This window comes from Megalops cyprinoides, chromosome 23 (assembly GCF_013368585.1).
Source record: "Megalops cyprinoides isolate fMegCyp1 chromosome 23, fMegCyp1.pri, whole genome shotgun sequence".
Lineage (NCBI taxonomy): Eukaryota > Metazoa > Chordata > Actinopteri > Elopiformes > Megalopidae > Megalops > Megalops cyprinoides.
Window position 1 is genome coordinate 6,364,603 of NC_050605.1, and position 23,526 is coordinate 6,388,128.

The 23,526-nt window shown below is 44.0% G+C and overlaps 2 protein-coding genes across 3 annotated transcripts; one reads left to right on the forward strand and one right to left on the reverse strand.

The window, feature by feature from the left end:
* Positions 1–272: 272 nt before the first annotated feature.
* LOC118770593 (achaete-scute homolog 1a) lies at positions 273–1,589 on the reverse strand. Its single transcript, XM_036518353.1, has 2 exons — positions 803–1,589; positions 273–637 (listed from the first exon to the last, which is right to left on the reverse strand). The coding sequence occupies exon 1, from the start codon at positions 1,410–1,412 to the stop codon at positions 816–818; it is 597 nt and encodes a 198-aa protein (XP_036374246.1). The 5' UTR covers positions 1,413–1,589; the 3' UTR covers positions 273–637; positions 803–815.
* Positions 1,590–7,051: 5,462 nt separating this feature from the next.
* pah (phenylalanine hydroxylase) lies at positions 7,052–22,968 on the forward strand. 2 transcript variants are annotated; one of them, XM_036517759.1, is made up of 13 exons: positions 7,052–7,169; positions 8,865–8,975; positions 12,638–12,821; positions 15,327–15,415; positions 16,719–16,786; positions 17,668–17,864; positions 18,186–18,321; positions 18,541–18,610; positions 19,073–19,129; positions 19,365–19,460; positions 20,203–20,336; positions 21,449–21,564; positions 21,804–22,967. In XM_036517759.1, exons 1-13 carry the CDS (start codon positions 7,125–7,127, stop codon positions 21,857–21,859), a joined length of 1,359 nt encoding a protein of 452 aa, XP_036373652.1. In that variant the 5' UTR covers positions 7,052–7,124; the 3' UTR covers positions 21,860–22,967. The 2 variants fall into 2 exon arrangements, with proteins under 2 accessions (XP_036373652.1, XP_036373651.1); XM_036517758.1 differs by having other exon boundaries at positions 7,071–7,169; positions 8,868–8,975; positions 21,804–22,968.
* Positions 22,969–23,526: the final 558 nt, after the last annotated feature.

Below are 23,526 nucleotides of genomic sequence, written 5' to 3' on the forward strand. Positions count from 1 at the left end.
ACAGCATTGCCAGTTGCAAAACAATGTAGACTACAAGTCTAAATAGGCAGAGGTAATAAGCAACATATTAATATATCATCAAGATATATACATGGTAAAACATTGTGTACAAAACTTCTATAAATCTCTCTTATATACAAAAATAGCTTAATATATTTCAAAGCAACATGTTTGATACAAATAGAATTTATGATAAAATCCACAGAGTTGGAAGCATTTTAGAATTCAAACGTCATAGTGTACTGAAATTTCTGAAATTCTTTGATTGGGTGTAGCATAGTTTGAAAACAGCCTTTACAAAGTGTTTTGTGTGCTATCGTGTTGTTAAAGGTCACTTTTTAATAATTGTTTTCGTGGACCATCGCGCGAGGAGGCTGGATTCCCACGCTGTCAGTGGTGTACGTTTGGCACGAGAATTGTCCTCTCCCTGGTCCCGAGGCACTTGGCTCTGTGGCGATGTGAGCCGGTGTAAGCGCCGTGAGTTCCAGCGCACCCTGTCCCGTTACCGGAACGGTGCGCAAACGCAGTGCTTCGGTTTATTTATTTAATTACTGGAGGGCGCACGACCTCCCCTGTGCTGTATGGTATCTTCGCGCGCTCTGAGAGTATTCCTCGTTTCAAAACATAATTCATATACCTGCAAAATAAAGACAGAAAGAGTCAGACGTGTCGTTAAATTAAGCCAATCAACATCTGGAACGGGTTACAAATTATGAAACATTGGAAATAATGTTAATAAAATATTAAACACCAAATGGAACAGTATTATAAAATAATAGTAATAATAATAGGCTATACAAACCTTTTGCAGAAGCTCAGAACCAGTTGGTAAAGTCCAACAGCTCTTGCTCCTCAGGACTCAGTGGATCGTAAGATCCTTCGTCTGAAGAATAAGATGACACGGGGGAGCCGGCCATGGAGTTCATGTCATTTGAGTAGCTCTGGGGCATCGTTGGCGACAGGACCCCGGACTGAAAGGCGGCACTCACGGCGTCGTGTTCGTCCAGGAGTTGTTGTAGAGCCCGGATGTACTCCACTGCTGAGCGCAAGGTCTCCACTTTGCTCATTTTCTTGTTAGCTGCGCCGTTGGGAACGTGTTCCCGAAGCGTGGCAAAACCGTTGTTGACCAGCTTCACCCGGTTCCGCTCCCTCTCGTTCCGCCTGGCCACCGCGTGCGGCTGCTGCTGGGGCAGGCTATACCCGAACCCTGCGAAATTGAGCCTCCTCTTGCATCTCAGCAGCTCGGGTGAGGAGGAACGCTGTCTCTTCACCTGCTTGGATGCGGACTTACCGCTGCACTGGCTATCTGCCGGGCTGAGCTGTATGTTCTGTGCCGCAGCAGCGAAGAAGCAGGCAGGCGGCACAAACTGTTGCTGGCTGACGCTTATTTCCATCTTGGCAGTGATGTCCATCGGCAGTGGGCGTTGGGAGCAAATAGAAGCGGAAAAAAAAAGAAACTCAAAGTCCTCTGGCTTGCTTGAAGGGAGTGCGCCCAGCTCGTGGCGTTCGCGTGTGGCTTAATGTGCACACTTTATTCGTTTTTTTTTTTTTAAATAAGCAATCTCGTGGGCTTTCTCCTCGCACGCTCCCGAAACTGCAATGTGTGCTGTGAACGGGCTGCAGCGGGGGTATTTCAATACACTGGCAGTCCCACGCGCTGGACCTGACCACGCCTCCACGCGCTTGTATTCACCTTGGGCTCCAAATTCTGCAGCAATGCGTGCGCCTGGCGCGTGCCACTCCAGCCACTGAATAAACAACAGTCGCCAAAGCACAACTGGGACCAGCTTCCAGGTTTCTACCAGATGCCTTACTTGTGTGGAACAAAAGCGCGTGTGTGTTGTCACCGATGTTTATTTCGGTGGTTTAAACGAAATTAGTTCTCTTTAAACAAAAACTTGCACAACGTCAGTGTATCCACGAATTCTCTTTTCTCAGAAGTGCAACTTTCAAAACAATAACAACTTAAAACAATGGATACCAATGCAAAATATGAATCAGTGGTATCAGAAAGCTGTTGAAAGTTTTTTGTCGTAGGTCCATGAGACACTAAAACACGGACGTTATGGTTCTATTCTTGTAAAAAAAATAACAAATGCCTGTCATTGACATCTGTACGATCTGTTACTGTTGGTCAAAAGTCTAGTATACAGAAAACACGAGTGGTATTTCGGTAATTCAAACAGACTTATTGAAATCCATTTGCCATTTTATGTCAATGTGTACCTAACATTTTTTTTTTCGTTAAAAACCGTGAAATAGAATCATTTATGTTTAAACTCACTAAGACCCAGCGGAAAAAAGTTCCTCACAAATGTATAGGTCCCTCACTACAAACTAACCCTTGAAAACCGGTCATAATAGAATGTTCCTTTGTGTTACGACATACAGGGGTACTAACCAACACTTCAACCACATTTTGTGTCTTCAGGACAGGGTCTGACATGGTTAAAGCAATGCATTTGAGTTGTCCTGTGGTAAACATCAGGACAGGATTTATCAGTGTTTAAGCTCTCGTGCTTAAACCCCGGCATAGTTGCGACAGTGTTCTCAAAGTTATGCAACTCTGACATGTTTAAGTAGTTAAACTCAATCGGGTCCCCTCCATACATTCCATTATCAAATAGGTACTTTTTAAACATAGTGTGTTATAAAGAAGGGCGTATGCAGGGGATGGTATGTCTAATTCCAAAAGCCTTAGAGTATTCGAAATTACTTGGGAAGTTTTTTGGAAAGGGAACAGTTCTTCGGTAGTGCTGAAAGACAGCTCTCTTTTCCTCTTGAGTCGAAAAAAGGACAATAAAACGCTGGATAGTTCTTGCGATTTTTAAATTATAACCTCTGTACTGCTTCCCCCCCCCCCCCCCCCCCCCCACAAGTGTGATACATGTGCAAGTTGGTCCTGAATTCCTCGTTCACGGCGGATCACTTGTCACGGTAGCGCAGATATAGACGCACTGTCTAAGGTTACCCGTCGTTTATTGTTAACACTTCACAACAACACGGCAGCGCTTGGTGTTCCGCAGAACAGGCAGATTTTCCACTTCCCTCAGAACTAATCATCACGGCCGCAGAGGCGGAACGGAGGGTTAAATCTTCGCACTCATAAGGAGCCGTGTGTTCGGAGAGGTTTTGTGCATGATTTGTAACACCCCGTTTTGTTACAGTAGGCCAGACAGTGTGTATTTCGACATTTTTTTTTCTTTTTTTTAAAGGGAGAATAAAAGAAGAGGTCTTTCACTCTAAACAAAACCGACCGACTCTCCTGCACAGCAGCGATGAATGACTGGAGGGAGAGAGAGAGAAAAAAATACAATAAATAGCGCAATTTTTCTCTGTTGGCTACGGCATTCAAGATCGGGCCAGCATTGAAGACCACCCCCCACCCTTCAACTTTTCTTTTCTTTTCTTTTTCGTCTTTTTTTGGCACAGCAAGAGAGTTTAGAAAAGAAGCGTGGGTTCTATTCAGCCTCCCCCCGCTCTCTCGCCATCGCCGGGCTTTCTGAAACCTATCTACACGCCCTGTCAGTGCGCTTCCAGGGTCCAATTAGCGCTTTGTAAAGACTCTTTCTTCCACGGCCTTCCAGAAACAGAGCGAGAGAGCTCCCTCCATTCGGACTGGTCCAGTCATCGCTCGGTGTTATAATTAATATGACAACTGGACGCCCAAGTTTGTATAGAAACACTTCGGCTTTTTTTCCTTTGCAGCTCTCTGGAAAGTTTACTGCCGCTGCAGACGATCGAGAGAGAGAAAACAGAACTCATCAGAGTCTGGCCGCTCGGTTTATAATCCTTGCCTGATGTGCGGGATTCGTTTTCAATTTAGTTGTTATTAAGACTTCTTTGTACAGCTTACTTTTACATATGGCTGAATTAAGTACCTGTTTGAACACGCAGTTGCTCAGAATAAAGGGAACTGATTTAAAAACACCAGACCATATGCATTTGGTTTAATCAGTGTGTGGGATATATTTTGATAAAGTCTGTTTTCCGCTGTCAAGAACAGCTTCCCACGAGTCATTAATATCAACAGAGGAGTCCACTACTGTCCAATGCTTTGAATCCCTGTTAATACAGTGTGATGTTGTTCACAGACAATGCACATAGTTGCACAGAAGTAGCTTAATCCAGATAAATGTGAACAAACATTTAACTGAAAATGTTCTTTGATTACAACGGTTTAGTTGGTACCATTGGTTACCATTGGTACCAACTAAACCGGTTACCATTGGTACCATTGGTAGACACAACTAACATGGGCTGAAGAAAGCCAGAGGAGCAGGTCGGTTTTAAATAGTGGACTATTGTTGGCGAAAGTGGACCGGAGGACACGACGGGAGCCGAGGCTGCGGCCAGTCGTGTGTCCCTTTGTGCAGCCACGCGCCCCCTGTCTGGCAGTGCGCTCGCGTCGTTCGTGTGCTCTGATCCTAAGCAGAGAAGAGCATCGCCTAACTAATATGGAAGATATTGATACTGTAGTTTCGAGACTGCACTTGGTGGAACAAGTACAGAACTAGAGCTGGGAACGCGTCTTTGTACCAATTAGATTTGTTTTAAATTCAAGGATGGAAAAAAAAGTTTGACCTGTTAATAACTGTAAGGAAATATAAATCCCCATGAGTGACAAAAACGGGGCAGAAAACCATATCCACGCAGCATCATGTGATTATCATTCCATACATTTGGGTGGTTGATTAAAAACAGAACGTGCTAATACAAATCGTTACTGCTCCGCAAATTTCGATTGACATGATAACCGCATCCTGTGGTGTTTAAGCGAATCACTCAGCTGAATTAGTTCGAATAATTTTCACAGAACGCGATTGGTAACTGATAACGGTACCATCGTTTGTGAGTTGACGGAACAGCCGGAGAAAGGACACTAACGCGCTGCCACGCTTAGAGGGAACTGTCTTTTATTTACTTTGTTAACCAGTAAAGAGAGGCGGCAGGTGCGAGTCCAGGTGCGCACGAGCGGGATTCCCTGTCCCCGAAACGCATTATGAAATGATTCTGCGGCATTGTGCGCCTGAAGAATAGCCGACCACTTGTTGAAACAGGCACAGCAGATTTACACAGAGCTCGGGCGCCGTTTGACAATTTGCGGGAAACAATGACATGCCACTGGTATGGAGAATTTATGAACGAGCCGCAGCGTACAGCAGCACACGCGCTACGACGGAGGGCAGTCAAACGGAAAATGTCATACGTCGCGGTTCCATTCTGAATGTCATGCGATACTCAAAAATGGCTTGGGCTTGTGGCGTTTGGGGGATTTTAAAGACGCAGAGCTCGGCTAGCGTCACAGGATGTTGCCCACTCGATCAGTCAAGACATACTTGTGGCCAAGGTCCACTTCTTGAAGGAGAGTTTTTTATTATTATTTACGACTACACATAAAGATTTAGTTAGTGAATCTTCCCGCAGCGTTGTTCAGTGCAAATTTACTCTCAGATACTAGCTTTTTCAGTGATCTCTACTATTACCAAGAACCTCTGGGCTAGTTGGAGCAGGCTGTGGCTCGTGCACTGTTCCTAACCTGATGGTTGTGGGTTTTCATCCCACATCTAAAAATGGGTGATAGAACATTTAAAGTTGAGACAAGCGACATCATGTAAACCCTTCTAAACTGAAATGACGTGCATTGCAAGACAGAACGAAGACATGACTCTCATACGTAGTTGCTGTGGCGCAACCGTTTCGTTACTGTTTTTCCAGACCTTTACACATGCAGTTTTCCAGTTGGTCAACGATGTTCACTTCTCTTCGCTTACGGTGGTTGTTTTCGTTCCTCACGCTCGATTCTGACTTCCCAAAGTAGGGCGGGACGCACTAATATGAATTGGCTTTCAAAATGTATTCAGTTGTTGACTTTCGGCCCGGGTGTTGTCTCACTTGATCACTTTCTCGTACAGCTGTTTAATTGGAGATAACTCCCACAGTACAACCAGGCGTAAACGCTATCTGAGGCTGATTGAACAAGCAAGGTTCATGTTTGGGAGTAACGCGCTATGTTTAAAAATTAATCTTTACACATTTATTAAGTTAGGCTACTGATTTCACAAGAATATGGAGACCTCTGTTGTAGAAACCATGGAACCACCAGTCAATTTTGATCTTGAGGGTAAAACATGCCAAGTGGAAATAGTACTAATATGGTACCTATATCCAGGTGTTTCTAGGTAAATTTCACTTACAAATACAACTCTTGCGGTGTGCGATTGAACACGGAAAAGTTATACAAATGTGGCCTTTAGCGCCATCTAGTGTATGTAGCTGGTAATGTTGAGGTCGCAATGACTTGGACATGAAAGTGAAGATGAAAACTGTCCAAATATTTTGGAAAATAACGCGAACGGAACCTCAGTTAAGAGGAAAGACAACTAATTGCTTTTGGATTTTGCTTTTCTGGATCTATTTGTTTCACTTTTGAACGAGGGAAGCAGTTCTGGGCACGTGGCTTTGGGTCCCCCTCCACCACCCAAACCCCCCACCCCCAGTCTTTGAGCTCTTTTGACGCTTTTTTGTTGCCACCAGGTGGCATTCAGGGGCAACCGCCGCTCGTTCAATCACACAGCAGTGGGTGAATTGCAGGGCAGTGTCCCGGTAGAGCTATCTCTGAGATCCATTACATCTAAGAACCAGACGGTGGAAATATATCGGTACTCATATACTACACGAGTAGGCCTATATTGAAGACAGAGCACACATTTGTTACAAAAAGTGTGAATCAATTACATCTAGCGTTTATAATATATTATTTAAAAATCATGCATCAGATATAGGCCCCGTTGCTGTCCGGTGAGAACGATATGCACCATTTACGCAGAAATAGGAAATATGTGGAAAGTGCTGCTTGTTGAGTTTGAGGCTTAGGAACAGGAAGCTTCGCGGTGAATATTTTCTTCCTATAAAATATTTAAGCGGACAATCAAAAGTGCCTTGCTAGCATCAACTACATCTGAAACCCGTCGCATGCCAAGCATGACCGTCGCCACACTGAGGGGGGTGCGGTGTCACGCGGTCCCGTTTATAAAACACGAATCTGGGAAGTATTACACAAACAAAGAGGGAGTATCTGTGAAACAACACGGAGAAAACCTGCAGAGCGAGAAGAAAAGAGGATGGACGCAGCATTCCGTAAAATAAACGGGGAGAAGGGCACCCAGGTGATTAATAATAATGTAATAATAATGTTTGACATGAAAACAAAAATGCATAATAATATATATATTATCGTCGATCAAGTTGTTGATCGTTACGTCATAAGTTACTAATGATGAAGTGTATTTAGTATTTTGTAACGTGGAGAAAGACCACGGGAGGAATTACCATTGTCATAATTCTTATCCTAACTGGGGTATTCTCGTAAGTGAGGAAAAACCCTTTGACGAACGTCATTAGCGATAGTTTTTGTGGACACCACGGGGAATCACCACTCAACATTTCTGTCGTCACAATTTTTTTTACGTGTTTTTAATTGGTATCAACATCTATTCATAAGTAACCTAATAAAGATGTCATTCTGACCACGATGAGCAGTTATGTTTTTAGTGAACTGCTAAATCAGTCATACCTCGTGAGAAATTTAGAGAAACAGATGGATAGATGGTTAGTTGTATGTTCCTGCCTGTCTCATTAACATTGATCTAATAGACATATGCTCTCTCAAATTTATAAGCAATTACCCTAACGTGCTGATGGAAGCTAGGGTGCCTATGCTTTAGTGCTGATGTTATTAATTTGATTGGTTACACAGAGCTGATACATGCACTGAGTAACCAATCAGATTAATAACATCCATTTAATTATATTAAATATTATTGTGTGCACTTGGATCTTCCTGTGCCCTTGCTACTATTATAGCTTGTACACCTACTGCTACAACAGTAATAATAATACTAATGTAAAAACGTAATGAAAAAGGAGGAAGAAGAAAAGGATTATGTTGTGTTAGTAGTTTGAATGCAAGGAATGTTGTTTTCCTCCCTTATGAAAGACGTGAAGAGAGGTCAGGGGTTGGAGGTTAAATGCCCTGGTCTATAGACTGTAGGATAAGTACGCAGGAAAGTAAAATGTGACTGATGTTATGAGGAAACCCTCCCCCAGGGCATTAAACTATGATAAATGGATATTCCATTGGTTTGATTTAATGACCCCTTTTGGACTACATCCTCGTATGCACATTGCATTCTGAGCTGCTAAACGGGTATTTTCAGAGGCACATTTGTGTGCTCTTATACTGCGGTGAAATCAGCGTATTGGTTTTTTTCTGAGGTATCTGAGGGCAGAGAGAGAGAGAAAGAGAGAGTGAGAGAGACAGAAAGAGAGGGACAGAGAGAGAGAGGCAACATGTTTGTAGTTCCAGGGATCTGGTGAGGTTGAAGGTCACCAAATTGCAGCAGGGTCACTTTAGGAGAGCCACCAGCGCCACCCTGTAAATAATTCCACTGTGCAAAGACCAGGCTCTGAGTCACCCAGATCTGAGTTCAAACACTGCACTTGGGATGCAGCCAGGTTGTTTCCCTGATCAAATATTTCAAAGCACTGCGCCTGAGTCAACGATTCTCTAATAATTAATTGCTTGGAGTGGTGCTCATTGATTGTTTCCCCTGGTAAGGAAAATAGCACATTCTAGTGGTGGTGGTGGAGCTTTCTCTTGCTCCTGTGTAATGAACACCTCCCAGGTTACTCACTAAAGGACAGATAAAGCACTAGAAACACAATCAATGGCAGAACGCGTACAGAGCGATACTCAGAGTGGATGAGTGTGATGGTCGACTGACCCTGGAACAGGTGAGGTGAGGAATGCACCAGAGCGGTGCGTCACAGGTGATGACCCGTGTATGTGCTGCATCTCCCAGCAGGGCTCCATGTACCTGGAGGAGCAGACCAGCAAGACCGGGGTGCTGTCCTGCATCTTCTCCCTGAAGGAGGAGGTGGGGGCGCTGGCCAAGGCCCTGAGACTGTTTGAGGTTGGTCCTTTCTTGTGCGTACATGCGTATGTGGATCAATGCTTTCTCTCTCTCTCTCTCTCTCTCACACACACACACACACACACACACACACACACACACACACACACACATGCACACACACACGCACACACACACAACACACACACAGAGTCTGTGTAGAGCTGTAAGCATTCCATCAGTGTTGGTTGAAGACTTCTGTTGACATGTTGAACCAGACAGTGGTTCTGAACAGAATGTTCAGAGTAGGAAAAGTGTCCCTCGCATCGCACATCAGTGAAAGGCTTTGGATACCCCGGTTTGTTTATTCTCATATTTATCTCGAGCAACAAAGGTTAAGGGCATAGAACAGGTGTAGTGAGAGGGCAGAAACCTGTACAGTCTCTGCCCAATAGAAATACACCCCTAATTGTGATTATCAACCTGATTGGTAGCTGCTCCCATTGTGATTGTCATCCTGCTAGGAGCATGCTCCTACACTGATTCTATTGCTGTAATCTTGATATTAATGTTTTTTACAAAGCGTTGCAAAGCTGAAGTTCCGGCCAGTCTATGAGGAGTTATCCAGCAGCTTGGTTCGAGCTTGTAAGATGCCTGTGAGAGAACAGCTATGGTGCCTGTCAGCATTCTGATCTTGCAACAGGTGTATCATAATCAGACATATTACCAGTGGTGACTGTATGATGGACAAGCTACAGCTTCTCCTCTCCAACCTACCTGAGACCACAACAGGAAAGTTGAACAGAATCTGTCAGGAGGAAAGTAATTGATGTTATCAGGGGTTTGCAGTGAGGATATTCAAAACAGTACATGAAGCAGATGTTATTTTATGTGCTATAAATTAGACATGAAGTATTAGCTGTAGGAGGCTGTGTAGCCCACACATAGCATTAAGGGAAAGGTAGGGGTGGCAGTTTATGACTTTGAATCCTTTAAACTACAAATGCATTTTTCCAATGAAAAGAAGCAGAAATATACTTGCATCCACACACCTTGTGTCACTTTCAGCAGCTTCCTAACCAGGCAATGTTATTATACTTAGAAGAAAAACCATAGAATTTCTGCCCTGATATTTCACATTATTGCAGCATTTTTAATCTTTATTTTACCATTAAATGTCACATGAGAGCCAGGTCTTGTTCACAACAAAAATGTGGGGGAGGGAATTATTTGGGAATGGAATTATTTAGTAAACCTGGGGGATTGTTGGATTGCCAGATTGAAAGAGCCTGGCCGGGAATTTAGCCCCCCAACCTTTGTAATATGTGCCCCTGGATTTAAAACAACCAAAGAGCCAGGATCTGTCAGTTTAATGTCTCCTATGAAAGATGCAACCTCCTAAAAACAGTGTCCCCATCACTGCAGATCTCCCATCCAAGTACTAACCACATCATAGCCCATCTTTAGCCATCACACAGGAGAGAGTTGCAGGGTGGTGTGGCTGCTGGCCATCTGACTCTACTCTCTACCTGTCTCCTCTCTAGTCTGCATCCTTATCTACTCTATTCTGTATCCGTCTTCACTGCATTCTGTGCCCATCTCCTCTTCACCTGTATCTTGTGTCCTCTTTACCTGCCTCTACTCTGACCTCAGTCAGATCACCCCTCGGTGTTTAGCACTCCTGTATAATTACATCTTCGTGTTTAGGGCTCCCATAAGATCGTGTCTCTGTGGGGAGCCACGTGCCGATCTGAAGTTTCTGTTTGTGAAATAAATATTGACGTGGAAGTCTGCCACGTGGGCAGTGCCCCTAAGCAAACAGTCATAGCTGCGCTCTGTCAACAGGGCCTGAATTTGCTGTACGAATTGAAAATCGTCTGATATCAAAGTACATCCCGTTACTGTTGCCTGTCTGCTCTTAAACTAGACTACGTGCTTCACAGCACAGACACTGCCATTTGTGATGCCCTCACAAGTAAAATTTTAATCTGAATTTGACCATCCCCTTTCGTGGGACCATACGGTTTGGTTGAGTGTATTGGAGTGTTTGCTGAAATGGACTGTGTGTGTGTGTGTGTGTGTGTATCAACACGTTTGTGCATGTGTGTGAAAGGGGAAATTACCTGTACAAAAATAATATATTGAAAATACATCATAGAGAATGCATTTTTACCTCAATGACTAAATTGAAAATATATAAATTATTATTATTATTTCCGCCTTGCGATATCAATGTATTTTAAATGTATTTCATATGAATGACATGTATCTCAATATATTTCATTTTCATTTGGATGAGTATTTTCATATGTATTGTGCTTTAGCTTGGTGCTGGTGCAGTAAACGTTGTGGTGAGCAAAGGTCATTGCGTTTCTCTGACAGATCAACACCAAGTATCTGCCAAGAATCTGCTGTCGTCCCAGTTCTGCAGTAAACATGAACGTTTCTCTGGGCCTATGAGCTCCCAAGATCCCACTCCACCCCCTGCCTTCTCTCTCCCCACATTGCCCCCACTAAAACACCCCTCACACCCCCACCAGCTTCCATCCAACCACCTTTTGCAGCATCCCACATCCACCGTCTCTCATATAGAGAACACATTTCTCACACAGTTCGCTGTGAACCAGGCTGTCATGTGACTGGTCGTTTCCCTAATGCTTCTATACTCAGCCCAGGAATGACCTCAGCAGGGCTTCAGCCTACGAGTTTTGCTGAAGGCCAAACTATCCAATGGGCTCAGCCCATCTTGTCCAGTAGCAAAATGACTGCTGTATTTGCAGATAATGGTAGGAGAGGAGTTTTTAGGATTTATAACTAGACTCTCTTCAGACTCTCATTCAAAAAGTATGGAATGTGCCCATTCCTTTTTAATGCTGCTTCAATGTTCAAGTATGCCTCAATAAGCAGCCCTGAATAATACATTAAATATGTAGTTCTTCACTGTGACTCATTCAGCAGACATCTCATTTCACATACATTTAAGACTAACAGCTTTTGTTCTTGTGACAGTATTAGTATCAGCGTGCTGTCCCCACCAAAACAAGACAATGAAGTGGCTTGCAATGTAAAAAAAAGACCTGTTCTGTTACAGTTATTCTTGTGCTTCACTTCTGTTTCCCCTAGTGGTGAACGTGAAAAAAGTACATCTAGTTAACTACTTAAATGTTCATGCCTTCTTTTTTACCATGTTTTTTCTTTCATTGAGTTTGAAATGTTTGTTTTCATGTCCATGTCTGATATTCTACTCTGTGACTCCCATTCAGACTCTTTCTGTTTTGTGTCATTCCGCTTGCTTCTGTTGATGGGTTAGAGTAAATGTCTAAATGTACGCCAGTATCCAAACCAAATCTTGCACCAACTACCAACAGAAATGACAAAGCCAACACGTATAGCGGTTTATGCTATGATGTTATGATTGACCTTCTAAAAAGCAAAAGAACTGCACAGGTTATTGGTATATAAAGCAACATAATAGCTTTAAAGGTTCTCAGAGCTGTTAAGGGTTATTGCTTGAATTTATTTAGGACTTATTTTTTCTATGGGATACCTAGAATCATACATCACAGAAGATTTCGATGGGTGAAAAATGCACACATACGGACACACATCTTGGCGGCCAAACGAATGATTGAAGAATAGTTTCAGCCGCACAAGGGCAGGAGGGCCGTGGCGACGGGTCGTCTGGCCTGACAGTAACCGGCCGCTGTTTCTGTGAACGGCAGGAAAAGGGCATCAACCTGACGCACATCGAGTCGCGCCCGTCGCGCACAAACAAGCAACAGTACGAGTTCTTCATCAGCGTGGACACCGCCTGCGCCAAGGCGCTGGACGAGGTCATCGACGGCCTCCGCACCCAGATCAGCGGGCAGGTGCACGAGCTCTCCCGCAACAAACAGAAGGACACAGGTGTGTGTGTGTGTGTGTGTGTGTGTGTGTGTGTCTGTGTGCACGTGTGTGCCTGTGTGGGAATGTTTGTGTGTGTGTGTGTGCCTGTGTGGGAATGTTTGTTTTTACTTAAGTTATTCCTACAGGTATGTACTTGAATGCCTAATTGTGTCTTACATTTACATTTACATTTATTTATTTAGCAGACGCTTTTATCCAAAGTGACTTACAAAAGTGCATACAGTAAGTATAGCGACAGTACAGGGACAGGATGTGTACAGTTCCACAATGAGACAGTTCTCAGCTGAGAGCAAGGTCTGTTTGAGGACACAGTACTCAGATTTGTACAGCTACAGCGTATAGGGCAACTAGTGCGATACACCCTCAAACAGCAAACTTCACATGCAAAACAGTGTCAAACAGCGTCTTCACATGCACAACTACAATTCAGACAAAATGGCTGTTATTCTTCCATTGTTATATTATTTGTCATTATGTCTCAACCGGCCTTGCTGCAGGTGGATATGTGGAAGGAAACTTCATTTCAAAATGTGATTTTCCGTTCAGAGTCTGGGCTCCACACAGCCCTCCCCTTTTTTGTACTTGAGATTTCAAACAGCCTTGTAAACAGTCTCCTGGAGCAGGAATGGCTTTGCTTTTTCAAGATGATCAGCCCGAAGCAGACACAGGACAGAGCCACCAGTTTTTATGTGATGTGGACACTTCAGGTTTTGGTGAATTCTTTTTATAGTTCTTGAAAACTGCGCTCATGGAGTCTTGCTGGTTCTCCACCAGTGCACATAACCTGCAGCATCAATGTGTAAGAAAGCAGTCAGTAATGTCCGAAGCCCGGCCAGTTTAGGCATTCTACAGCTCGCATTGTCTGGCTGGGCCAGTCTGGATGGAGAGCAGTCAGCCACAGGCCTGGAGAGAGAGATGCAGAACAGAGCTCTCCTGTTAATCAGGGCGGAGACCTCCGGGTGGCGCTTCAGTGAGGCAATAAATGTCACCAGGGAGATGTATGTGCCGGCCACTCTCTCTCTCCACGGGTTATTAGTTATTTCCCCAAATGACATTAGTTTGGTCACTGAGGACAAACAGGCCCAACGGGAGGGGAACGCGGGCCCAGGGTGACAGGCCTCTGAGAGGGACACCCTAATGAGGTCAGTCCCCCGTCCAGGAAACAGACACATAGGCTCCTCAGAGCTACTGAGGGCCAGACTGACCACAGCTCCTGCAGACAGCAACATCCACTGTTCTGTGGGACTTAAAAAAAAAACATGTCTGGGAGGATATTTATGGCCTGTCGTGGAGACAGTCTGTGGTTGGGGAAGCTGCTGGAGTGGGGGGGCTGGTGTGTGTGTGTGTGTGGGGGGGGTGAGCTATTGGGAAGAGCCCTTTGTGTGCCATGCCTCGGGGTGGACCACACTGGTTTAATGTGTTTAGGGATTTAGAACCCGCCGTTCATAACGGTTGTAAAAGTGGGCTGACCTTATTGGCTGACCCCTGGGTAACCTGGTCAGACGAGGGCTCTGGACAAACTCTGCAATGTTTCGACCCCGCCTCTCTGTTCTTCTGGGAACTGCACTGGGCATGCCCACATAATAGTCCAAAGCCCATGCCAGTTATGACTCCCTTGCTCTGACTGACACATGGCAAAGAGGGGGATTGGAAAGGAGGATAGGGTAGTCCTGGTGGGGTATATGAAGTCAGTTATGAAGTGGCTAGGCCCGATTTAGCTCAGCCTGGCCTAATCTGACTGGTACTGTGATGCACCTTGGATCAGACATTATGGATCAGCATGGTCAGGAGTCCTCTCTGAGGCTCTGAGAGATAGTTTTGCTTGTTTTGAGTCCTATCTTAGATACTGTGAGACAGGCAGAGTTCTCTCCCCCACAATAAGAGACAGGTATATTCTAGTCTATGCTATTTTGATAAAGTTCATTTTATTCTGTGAGAGGGACAATCCTCTTCGTTCCCAGTGCAGTGCTGAAACAGAATTTATGCATGACAGCAGATATCTTTTGCAGGACGGTGTTTTGCTGGTGATGAGATAGATGACACTGTGATGCTGGCATTTTCTGACCCCTCTCAAAACTTTCAGAGGTGTAGGCTTTTACCCTTTCCGAGTAGAGCTGGTCCAGCATTAGTCAGCCCCTGATGCTGTCCCATTCTTCGCACAGAAGAGATGACAGGATTCCTTAATTAATGATAGGACTGGAGGGCTTGTGTGTGTGAGCCAGGCAGTTTGATAATCCTGACACATGAACCCACTGGGTCTGTCAACACTGCAGCAACACTGACCTCTGCTGGTCAAAGTGAGACCTTGGCCCTTTTAAAGTATTGCAGACTCATTTCATGTAGTGCCCCAATAACTGCAGAAATTTCCACTCTTACTGCCAGTGCTACCACTGTGGCTAACTGCAGCTAAAGCTCCTGCTGCTACCATAACTCACAGTGGTGACCGAGGGATAATCCGGCAAGCCTGGGTGATTATGTATGATGATGTCATTTCTGTCTCCACAGTTCCCTGGTTTCCCAACGACATCCAGGACTTGGATCGCTTCGCCAACCAGATCCTGAGCTATGGGTCTGAGCTGGATGCTGACCACCCTGTAAGAAAGAGAAAGCTCTTCATTTCCCATAAAACCATAACCCCCGCCCAAGGGTTATTTTCCCCATCGGTTTGAACAAGAGATCTGTGTACCTCAGAAAGCATGTGAAGTCTGAACACAGACACAATGTTTATAGTATGACAGTGCTTTGGCCTTAAACATTTAAATTGCATGTGTTTACTAATCTCTTTCCTTAGCAGCTAGCAAGATCAAAGGCTTACATTACAAATTCCACACTTTCTAACCCATCTACAAACCTGGACTTGGACCAGAGCAGTCTATGTAAAGTAGCTAATTTACACAGATAAAGGGTTTTACTGGGGAAGTCTAAGTACATAAGACTTGCTCAGCAGGCACTCTCATCCAGATTGATGTAGTTTACATTGTTTATGTATCATTTTACTAAAGCCATTTGAGTGAAATACCTTGATCAATGATGTAGCATCATTACTCCAAATGAGAATTGAACCAGCAGCCTTTGGGTTACAAGTCCAGCTTCTTAATTACTACACCACATTGTTGACCAAGTTTACATTTAAAACACTTGCATAGCTGGATTGTTACTGCAGCAGTCCTGGTTAGGATGACATTGAAACAGCTAGATTTTTACCAGATAAGTCCAGGTAAATTACCTCACTCCAGGGCACAAGAGCAAAATCCCACCTGGGAGGTCAGAACTGCATCACAGTTACAGAAAATACTGTAACTCTCATCAGGGTTCATAGAGCTCTTCAGAACTGTCCGAATTAGGCCACTACAAAAACCTGCCACCACGCCTTTAGCAAAGTGAGCACTCGCCTTGGCGCTTAGGGTGGGAGGAACAGGTGTTGTGGAGAACTGGAGCCGTTCTGCTGCTGACCGCGAGGGCTTGCGTGGGCGGTTTGTGGATGGACTTCCTGTCCGGTCGAGCGTGACTTCCCGTCCTCTCTGTCCCTGTGGCATCACCGTGTATATGTGTGTGACTCACGCCTTGATCGCGCCCCTCTCTGCTTCTATTCTCATGTAAACGCTCGGGGTTCACAGACTGATGTCATTACTTCAATTGAGTCTCTGTAATTATAAATAATTACTCCCTTTCCTTCCACCATTAAACTGAAATGTGTTTAGCATAAGCAGCAAAGCACTCTACAAAGGCTTCATTTGAATTTGTGTTTTATTGCTGGGAGTGGGAGTGAGTGGCGCCTGCCGTGCAGGGGAAAAAAAATGGGGGTTCAGTTTTATTGAACATTGCTCTGTGGAGCTCTGAGCGTGTGCAGGTATTGATCCTGAGATCTGACAGCGATTGCTTTTGTCTTTGATTCAGGGTTTCACAGACCCGGTGTACAGAGCCAGGAGAAAACAATTCGCTGACATTGCCTACAACTACAGACAGTAAGTATCCAGAGGGACAGGGACTAATCTTAACATTGGTCCTCTCTCTCTCTCTCTCTCTCTCTCTCTCTCTCTCTCCTTCTCTGTCATTCACTCACTTACATCAGCTCAGAAGTATGGAGCCAGTCATCCCTGCTAGATCTCTCCTCTACTTCTCCTCGGTCCTCTTAGTGGTGGACCGAGCCTGTTTATGGAAAATTACCCCCCAAACAAAGGGCCACAAATTGCAGGAGGCCAGTGTGCAATTCTGAGCCTGTGGCTTTGTTGTCATAATTGAGGTGTATTCTTCTGTGGCACTACAAAGAGCACCAGTGCTCAATGAGACGCTCCCGGGAAAAGAGCACATTTACATAGGAGTGGAGCCGACGCGCACTAATAGAATAATGAAGTAGACCCTCTCAGTCCCGACTGCCCTGTCCTCACTCACTGCACAGCTGTGTGTGTGTGTGTGTGTGTGTGTGTGTGTGTGTGTGTGTATGCGTGTATGTATATGTGTGTGTGGAAAAAGTGGATGGCAGGGTGCTGGATGAGACAGTATGTGTGTGTGTGTGTGGGCAGGGGATCTGGGTGTGACTTTGTGTTTGTCTGTCTGCCATATATGCTTTTTATATTATTCTTTATTATATATATTTTTTTACTATTCTTTATTCTTTAATTATTTATTTTATTTACTTGCCATCTGCTCATTTGCAGATACATGAAGGTATGTGTATTTGTAAGCATGTGTGGGGAGGTATGTGTGTATATGTGTGTGTGTGTGTGTGCGTGTGTGTGTGTGTGTGTGCGTGTGTGTGTGCGTGTGTGTGTATGTGTGTGTGTCTATGTCTGTGTGACCCTGTGTGTGGGCATGTGTATGATTGATAATGTGTGTCTGTATTCAGTGGTCAGGTCATTCCCACTGTGGAGTATACGGAGGAGGAGAAGAAGACGTGGGGAACTGTTTTTAAGGAGCTGAAAACGCTGTACCCAACACATGCCTGCCATGAGCACAACCGAGTGTTCCCCCTGCTGGAGAAATACTGCGGCTACAGGCAGGACAACATCCCCCAGCTAGAGGACGTCTCACGCTTCCTGCAGTGTAAGAGACCTCACAGGCCGATTCCATCATTTCAGGAGAGTCCCTGTGTCTGACAGTTTATTGGGTTATTAAGCAGTGCAGGCCTGACTGGCTGACATCTGTGAAAACGCACACCCACACACTCACTCTCCCTCTGTCCCAGCACACACACACATACACACACACACACTTTTCCTCTCTCCCAGTGCTCTCACACACACACACACACACACACCTTCTCTCCCAGTACACACACACACATACATACACACACGCACACACACACACACACACACACACACTCATACACACACTCAGAAGCTCCCTCTCCCTGTCTCCCAGCGTGCACAGGGTTCAGACTCCGCCCTGTGGCAGGGCTGCTCTCCTCGCGTGACTTCTTAGCTGGACTGGCATTCCGGGTCTTCCATTCCACACAGTATATCCGCCACGGGTCCAAGCCCATGTACACGCCTGAGCCGTGAGTACCCCTACACACTCCTGTCAGAACCAGGGGATTATGGGTAAAACTGGCTTCAACTCATCATCTCATGGTTATTTCATAAGCACATAGAAAATGGGGGTGTTGGCATGACTCATCAAAACAGAAATGGCTAACAAAGCACGGCTAACAAATAGAAGGAAGACATGCAGTTGCACTACAGTTGGTCTGCAAAAAGCTAAAAGCCCTTCTTCACAGAGACATCTGCCACGAGCTGCTGGGACACGTGCCTCTGTTTGCAGACCCCAGCTTTGCCCAGTTCTCACAGGTACGTCATTCACTGGACCAGCGGGCATAGCCTAACAGGGGCAGCACAGGGAAATCACTATGGACGCAAGTCGACACTGTTGACATCAAAACCATAGAATAACATCACCATGGCCACAATCACCACAGAAGCAATCCTTGTGAAATGTCATCACTATGTACGACATCACCATGAGACATAGTCACATACACTTGGTGCTGGATTTAAGCCTCATAATACGATGCAGGGTCAGAAATCCTGATCTGATAATGTGCCAGGTCTGGAGTTGTATGGCATGGAAACAATCCACCACACAAAAGGACAATGCTGTGGTACTGTCTAATCCTGAATGGCTTGGTGCCATCTAAATAAGTGTATTTTATGTTGTTCTTATTGGCCATTGTGGCCATTGTGGTAATGAACAATGCTTTGACAATACTGTCTGGGATTTACTGGTGGGAATAACATTTTTTTTCTTGGCAGGAAATTGGTCTGGCTTCCCTGGGGGCCCCTGACGAGTTTATTGAAAAGCTTGCAACTGTGAGTAATGAAAGGAGTTTCATCACAATGACTTCACCATCATCATCATCATCATCATCATCATCATCATCATAATCATCATCATCATAATCATCATCCTCATCCGCATTATCATCACCATCACCATTACCATCATCACTATCCTCAGCATCATCACATTGATCACCGTCATTATCATCACCATCATCACTATCACCATCATTAGCCTGGCCCATCCTCTGTTCCTCTCCTGCAGGTATATTGGTTCACGGTGGAGTTTGGCCTATGCAAACAGGGCTCAGAGATAAAGGCCTATGGTGCAGGACTGCTGTCCTCCTTCGGGGAGCTACAGGTAAGAGTGGGGTGCTGGGTGACCGTGCCTCAGGTGTGTCTGACTCTGTTTCTGCTGTGGGGGGATATACTGTATGTCATCAACAAGTGTAACTGTGTTTCTCAGGCACACAGGACTCTGTGTCAGGTACTCAGTGGAGTGCGTATGTAACCCCATTGGATTTTGTGCATTTCACTGACTGAATTAGGGGCAGAGTGGGCCACTGGTTCACCAGGGGGTGTTGAACTAGTGACTCACTGACCAAAATGGGGAGATTGTGCCAGCAGTTCACCAGGGGAGAAAGGGAGGAGAATGGGAGGAGGGAATTAGGTTTGTTGGATGGAGTTATATCACACCCTTTCAGCAGAGGATGTTCGGGTGAAGGGTTTTCGTGACCGTCTCACACTGTGCCCTAATTCTGCCTGCTCCTGCACTTCCTGTTTACCGCCGCACCAGAGCCTCATGGGAATGGGCAATCCATTGAGGATTTTTTACAGTACATTTCATTCCTGGTCCCATGGGATTCTGCTGATGTCACAGCTGCCAGCTTGGGTCTGGGTCTTCAAATGGCAAAGATCACTTGGAGCATCATGCAATTCATTCACTGCTAGACAAATGAGGCAGTAATATCAAAGCAGCAGTTTGACCTTAAGAGATACGGCCCTACTCCCGCTCAATGGAGGGGAATGTTAAAAGTCCGGCATGCTGAAAGGTGAAGGGAAACCTTGAGTAGACACGGCTGCTTCGTGATTCTCCCCCTCAGTACAGTTTGACAGAGAAGCCGAAGCTCCTTCCGTTTGACCCCGAGAAGACGTGCCTTCAGAAGTACCCTATCACAGAGTTCCAGCCTGTGTACTATGTGGCTGACAGCTTCGAGGATGCCAAGGAAAAAGTCAGGTACGACCCCACACAGCAATGCAGTGCTTCAGTGGAGCCATTACGACTAAAAATCAATCATTGCCCAGCAGTGGGAGACCAAACATTTAAAATCCAAGCAGCTATGGAGTTGCAAAACTTCACCATTCATAACTGTTCAGTCATTTACTATTGAAACATTTTTAATGTTAAACCAAACCCTTTGAGAAATTGCATAAAAACACAAGTTTGCATTTTATTTATTGTTACTATGTTTATAATTCTGTTATTATGTTTTGCTCTTGTTTAAAAAATGCTGGTCTCATATTTTGGAGTGGGGGCTGCATATAACATTACTTTCCAGTAAGTGAAGTTGGTAATGTAATTTAATGCAAATATTGTTTTTAGATAATTGTCTTATTTCAGTTGTCAAAAAAACCTACATTACCAGGGTAAATCAACCCCAGCTCATGTGAAGGGAAACCTCAAGGGTAGGTTGTCACAGCACATTTTGTGTCTGTTGGAAGAACTGCATTTTGAATTCACCTGACACAAAAATACTGGTTTGTACATTGGATGTTCTTTATTTATTTCATGAGGCGCATGGCCTAGCAAAATATGAGGCAGAAAATAATGTAATCAAGGCTCAAGAGGTTGACAGTCATCTCTGGTCTCTTTATGTGTACCCTATGATTATAACATTGAACATTGGCCTGCACATCAGAGTCATTCTTACATTTAGCCATCAGGTATAAATACAATCCGTCACACAACAGTAGTTCACCTTTTAAATGCAGTCATCAGTGACAAATTCATGGCAGTATCGTTGCTATTGTGCACTTACTGCTTGCACTATATAATCACCTAAAAAGTCAAGAGGCTTTACACACAGCCTAAAATAACATTGCGTGGTATTACATCAATGCTATTGAAAACTGTCGACACAATCTTACATGAAAAAGTGTGCTTCCTGAAACCGCAGGTAATACGGTCCACGGGTGACATAACCAACAGAGGCCGTGGCTGATAACCGAAGTCCTGCTTCTCTATTGGACCGAAGATGATCCTTTAAGCGTTGGTGTCCCGCACCGTGCGCTTTTCCTCATCCTGTGCCCGATCTCACCCGTCTGTTTGTTCTTGTGGCTCCCCTTCAGGAAGTACGCGGCGACCATACCCCGGCCCTTCTCGGTGCGGTACAATGCGTACACCCAGCGCATCGAGGTTCTGGACAGCACCCAGCAGCTCAGAAACCTGGCCGATAGCATCAATGGTGCGAGTACAGGACTTAATTCCGCTAAAATGTGTTTTCAGACACACTAAATAGTTTGTTTCAAATTTGGCTTAAATTGTTCTTGAATTGAATCTCAAAAATAGAGTTTGGTGGACTGTTAAAACAAATATAGTTCAAAGAATTTATTATTTAAACCAGAGTTGAGGAAAAATTTTAAGGACCTGTCTTGCAAAGATCTCACTAATGACAAATCTTACACTCGTTTTGGCTCGTTTCAGGTGAGATTGGGATCTTGTGCAGCGCCCTCCGTAAAATGGAGTACGGAAAAGATTAATATGGTGCTGCAGAGATGACTGACATCTGCCTGTCGGACCCCTGAAGTGAAGTTTTTTTTGGAGTAACATTTGCATGCAGGTCAACTATACCTGTTAAACCCCATATTTGATTTATTTCTCCGTATAAGAAATACGATGACACCAGTGAAAGAAATTTAAAACCCACGTCAAACGTGACGTTGTACAATGAATTCCCAGATGTGTAGCCCAAGAATATTTCTGACTGGTGCTGTATTTCAGACAGTAGAACGATCAACAGACGGGTAATTGCCAAGTACACATTTGCATACATGATTTCAGAACCGATATTTTTAAAATATAGCCGATCTCAGGGGAAATATTCAAGGAATGCTTACGAAATAAAGTATAAATATAAAGTATATAAAGTATAAAGTATATAAATATAATTTTTGAAAGTGTACGTCGTTTAAGTCTGTCCAGGGTGAGTCAGTCTACCTTTCCAGTGTGAGGAAACCTTTCTACCGCCTGCGCGTTATTAGAAGATAATAACCGTAATTTGCAGGAACCAGCTGAGACCGTCTGAATCAGAAGAGAGGACGTGCCAGAGCTTTTATGGCCCTTTGAAGATTATATTTTATTGCAACCTGTATGCTGTAGTACCACTGTATGTTGGACCACTTTATGTGTGCCAGTGTCGAGCTGAAATACTATTTTGCCTTTTTTAATTGCTAAACGTATTACATTAAAATATAAGGAAATCTAGTGTGTTTGGGGACTAAAACAAAAAAAGGGCTGACAATAATTCACGATTCAAACACCACTGAACATATGTCCTATTGCAGGGAAGACACGGGGGTAAACATTTACAGAATATGAGGCTGAACATTGGTTTAATTCGGCTAATTAAACTGTCAATGACTGTATTTTCAAGCCATTATATGCATTAACATATCCCCTTGTGATGACTTTATAAGATGCATGACATATAATAGCGTTGACCAATAAATGAACGGCTTATTTTGTCATTCGATTTGTGTGTGTGTTTGTTTATTTGTTTTTTAATAATGTAATTATAATAAGTTTGTAAATCAGCTCTTTATGCACGCCATACGTGCCCATTTCCCTTCGTTCGCCCATTCCGTTACCGTTTACATGCCATCCCCAAAATTCTACAGCATACATGAGATTATTGAGTATGCATACGGAGCATATATAATCGTATTCATAAAAAAACCACAACGACATTTTTTATGAAAAAGGTTAAAACAGGTTGTTTGCATGTTTAATTTTTATTCATATTCATTTTTGTTTTGTCTACATTAATGTTCACATCCAATTATGTGATTACGTGTTAAAGTATTATTATTACTATTACTATTACTATTACTGTAATGTCATTAAATTATAATTAGGTGAGTGCATTCCATATTACAGAACGCACAATCCTCGCCACTTCTTTCATAACAAGTCTTTTCAGTACCCTGGACAGCACACAAACAGGTTTGTTTAAATCATGAGTGAATGCGCCTGTACGAAAGACAAATAAATTATTCTAATTAATATTCATTTGTATAAAAGTTTAACCTACTCATTAATTTTGTTGAATCATCTCCTCTTTTAAGCTCCTTTTAAAAATTAATTCTGTGCACCGCGATTTTAATAATTCTGTGCGCACTGAATTTATTGCAGCCTATTTTCTCAACTA

Excerpts from the sequence above, each read along its gene's own strand:
- pah (XM_036517759.1), top strand. The coding sequence starts at position 7,125 with ATGGACGCAGCATTCCGTAAAATAAACGGGGAGAAGGGCACCCAG. Across the intron at positions 16,787-17,667 it reads ATTGCCTACAACTACAGACA|TGGTCAGGTCATTCCCACTG; the intron begins GTAAGTATCCAG and ends GTCTGTATTCAG. Across the intron at positions 19,461-20,202 it reads CCTCCTTCGGGGAGCTACAG|TACAGTTTGACAGAGAAGCC; the intron begins GTAAGAGTGGGG and ends TCTCCCCCTCAG.
- LOC118770593 (XM_036518353.1), bottom strand. The coding sequence starts at position 1,412 with ATGGACATCACTGCCAAGATGGAAATAAGCGTCAGCCAGCAACAGTTT.